Source organism: Erinaceus europaeus, chromosome 2, assembly GCF_950295315.1.
Source record: "Erinaceus europaeus chromosome 2, mEriEur2.1, whole genome shotgun sequence".
Taxonomy (NCBI): domain Eukaryota; kingdom Metazoa; phylum Chordata; class Mammalia; order Eulipotyphla; family Erinaceidae; genus Erinaceus; species Erinaceus europaeus.
The window spans coordinates 112,357,881-112,360,788 of NC_080163.1; the positions used below are offsets into that span (position 1 = coordinate 112,357,881).

General features: G+C 39.6%; 1 protein-coding gene across 1 annotated transcript; it reads left to right on the top strand.

The window, feature by feature from the left end:
- The first annotated feature begins 1,338 nt into the window (after positions 1–1,338).
- LOC107522224 (beta-defensin 103A-like) lies at positions 1,339–2,650 on the top strand. The gene is made up of 2 exons (XM_016185607.2): positions 1,339–1,495; positions 2,390–2,650. The coding sequence occupies exons 1-2, from the start codon at positions 1,438–1,440 to the stop codon at positions 2,533–2,535; spliced, it is 204 nt and encodes a 67-aa protein (XP_016041093.1). The 5' UTR covers positions 1,339–1,437; the 3' UTR covers positions 2,536–2,650.
- Positions 2,651–2,908: the final 258 nt, after the last annotated feature.

Here is a 2,908-nt window from a genome sequence, read left to right on the forward strand (position 1 = left end):
CTGTATAGCTCACTCTAGGATGAAGTTGTACAGTAAAAACAAGAAAGACACTTGAATCAAAAAAATCTAGGTTCTGCAGCTAATGGTAATCACTCATCCCTGACTCCCCTGCAGGCTCATGATCCATGAGTAAGCAGAGGGCTTCAGTATCACTGGCCCCTGGTTAGTGTACAGTATGCCACAACCCAGGAGAGACCAGTCCATCAGTACATTGCCCCAACATTCTCCTTCTCTGATGAAGTAAAATGAGTCATCTTGACTCATGAATTTGTTAGCTTTCAAGAAGTGATGAAGTCTAAACCCTATTTCACCCAAATTAAACTCCCATCCATAAGGCAAACGGAAGAGGGCTAGGGGCTCTGACCTAGTTCCTATTTTCCACCTTTCCCCCCAGATTACCTGGAAATAGAACAAATTTGATTTTAGTTAAGTTAATTAAATGATTAAATCTAGAAACAGTCCTCAAATGGCTCTAAAAGAACTAATCCAAAGATTTGATCCTTATAAAGAGATTTGATACACTATTCAATATATATACATGAGGGAAGGTTTTTAAAAACATGTATTCTAGGAATTCTACAGAGCAAAGGGAGTCAGACAAAATACTGCCTACGCTGATGTTATCTATATGTTAAGGCAACCAAGGAAGATCATTAAATGTATTTTCTATCTACAGTTAACCCATTCTTCTGGGACCTGCAGTTAATGTCCTAGACTAGCTATTCTTTGTGTGTCCTGGGTGACTAATGAAGATCACGTGTCCCTGCTTCTTCATGGAATCTGGAAGATTGGAGTGTGGACTCTTCCCAGAAGCAGACCAGCTGAGTTCCAATCTTTGACTCTCATAGATGTTTAAGAAGCATAATGACTTCATGCTGATTTCATTAATAATGTATGGTGCCTCTGACACTATGTGCCTGATTTATTTCCATTTCACATCAGGAATACCTGCACAGATTCATTCTGAGTATGTATTTAGATTCTGAGCACATCCAAGATGAACTCATGTAGATCCTATATGGGCTCAAGCTTTCCCAGGACTTCAGGGTGAATAAAAATTCTCACAAAAATTTAGTGGAAACCAGTCTACATCATCTATATCCCTGGGATAGCTCTCAAAGAGAGAGGCAGGACTTTCCCACCTATATGTACAACCAGATGTGAAGCAGATACCTCCAACCTCCTGGAGTCTGGAAGGCATTAGGACAGCCATCCACCCAGGTCAAGTTTGCTTCACCTTTGGGTTTGGAATGAACTGCCAGTGAGTGGGTGTATTCTGTAGTGTAAGGGATAATGGTATGAAGCATCATACTGTCACCATTGTAATATCACAGGAATTACAACTGTTGCATCCTTCTACCCATCCCTGGGAACCTTTATAAAGTCAACCAGCATATCTTTCCATCCAGTCTCAGCTCTTTGCCTGACCTGTCTACCATGAGGATCCACTATCTTCTCTTTGTGCTTCTCTTCTTGGTCTTCATGCCTCTTCCAGGTAAGATGGGCTGGGAAAGGAGAGGGGCACATAACTGAGATCATATAATCCAGGCATGGTCCTTCCCTGTTCCTCAGGGAATTTTATACCATGTATACTTACAATATCATAACTAAAGTCTACTAAAGTTTTTTTTTTTTTTTCTGACAAGGATCATCAAGCATCTGAAAGCAAGTTTTTCACTCTTGTCTAATTTGGTCTTAAGAGACTGTCTCATAAAATCACCACCTATTCAAGCAAAGGCTTCTATAAGTATTCATGAAGGAAATAACAAAAACTTTAAGACTTACAGAAAAGAATGGCTTACTACAAGAACAGAGACATAGATTTTCTTTTCTTTTCTTTTTTTTTTTTAGCCTAGATGTTGAAGGTAAAGGTTGGGAGACCCAGGGACCCTCCTACTTTTCCCTTTCTAAGAGAACTCTTGGTAATCACAACATCTCCCTGGCCACTGCAAAGAAAGAAATGTTAAGTGATTTTAATGTCCACCAAGGTTATCAATGGGACTCAGTTCCTCCATGATAACTCCACCCAGTGGCCTGCTTTTTTTGTTTGTTTGTTTTCATGATGGAGATAGAAATAGGGAGAAAGCAAAAGAGACACCTGCAACACTGCTCCATAGCTTATGAAGCTTCCCTTTCTCCTGGAAGTAGGGGCCAGGCCTTGAACCCAGATCCTCATTTATGGTATTGTGTGCTCTTTGCCAGGTTTGCCACCATCTGTTCCCTTTAGTCCTATCTTCTACTTTTCTCCTGAATTTATAGAAAAAGGAAAAAAAGGATCAGAGCCTTAAAAAAGGGCCAATGATCTATTATTTGAGAAATTTGCACAGCCTTGTACTGATATTACAGTCGTTTATGTAACTTTCCTGTTTGTTTTATGTTTCCACTGCAGGTAGTGGAGGGGTTATAGACACACTGAAAAGGTATTACTGCAAAGCAAGAGGCGGCCGATGCGCGTTAGTGTCCTGTCTTCCAAGGGAGGAACTTATAGGCAGCTGTTCAATGAAGGGCCGAAAATGTTGCCGAAGAAGGAAATAAAGAGCCCACAGACATGATGGGGATATGTGTGAGATGAGAAAACGCCTCCTTGAAGTTTCTACATGTGAAAGCTAATTAAATATTTTTTCAGAAAAAAATAATAACTAGAAACTTGTTTCTGTCTCTCTCTACTCTGGTGATTGGAGAAGTTGTGCAGTTGATTCATCTTTATTTAAATCAAGCATAACCTTGAGAGAGCTCTGCAAGGAGACCTAAACTGCCACAGGGTATTAGATCTGATTCTTCTAGGGTAGATTTTCTTTTGTCTGAGATATTTTTATTTATTTATTTTATTTGTAAAAAGCAAATATTAATGAAACCATAGGATAAGAGGGGTACAACTTCACACAATTTCCACCACCAGAACTCTGTA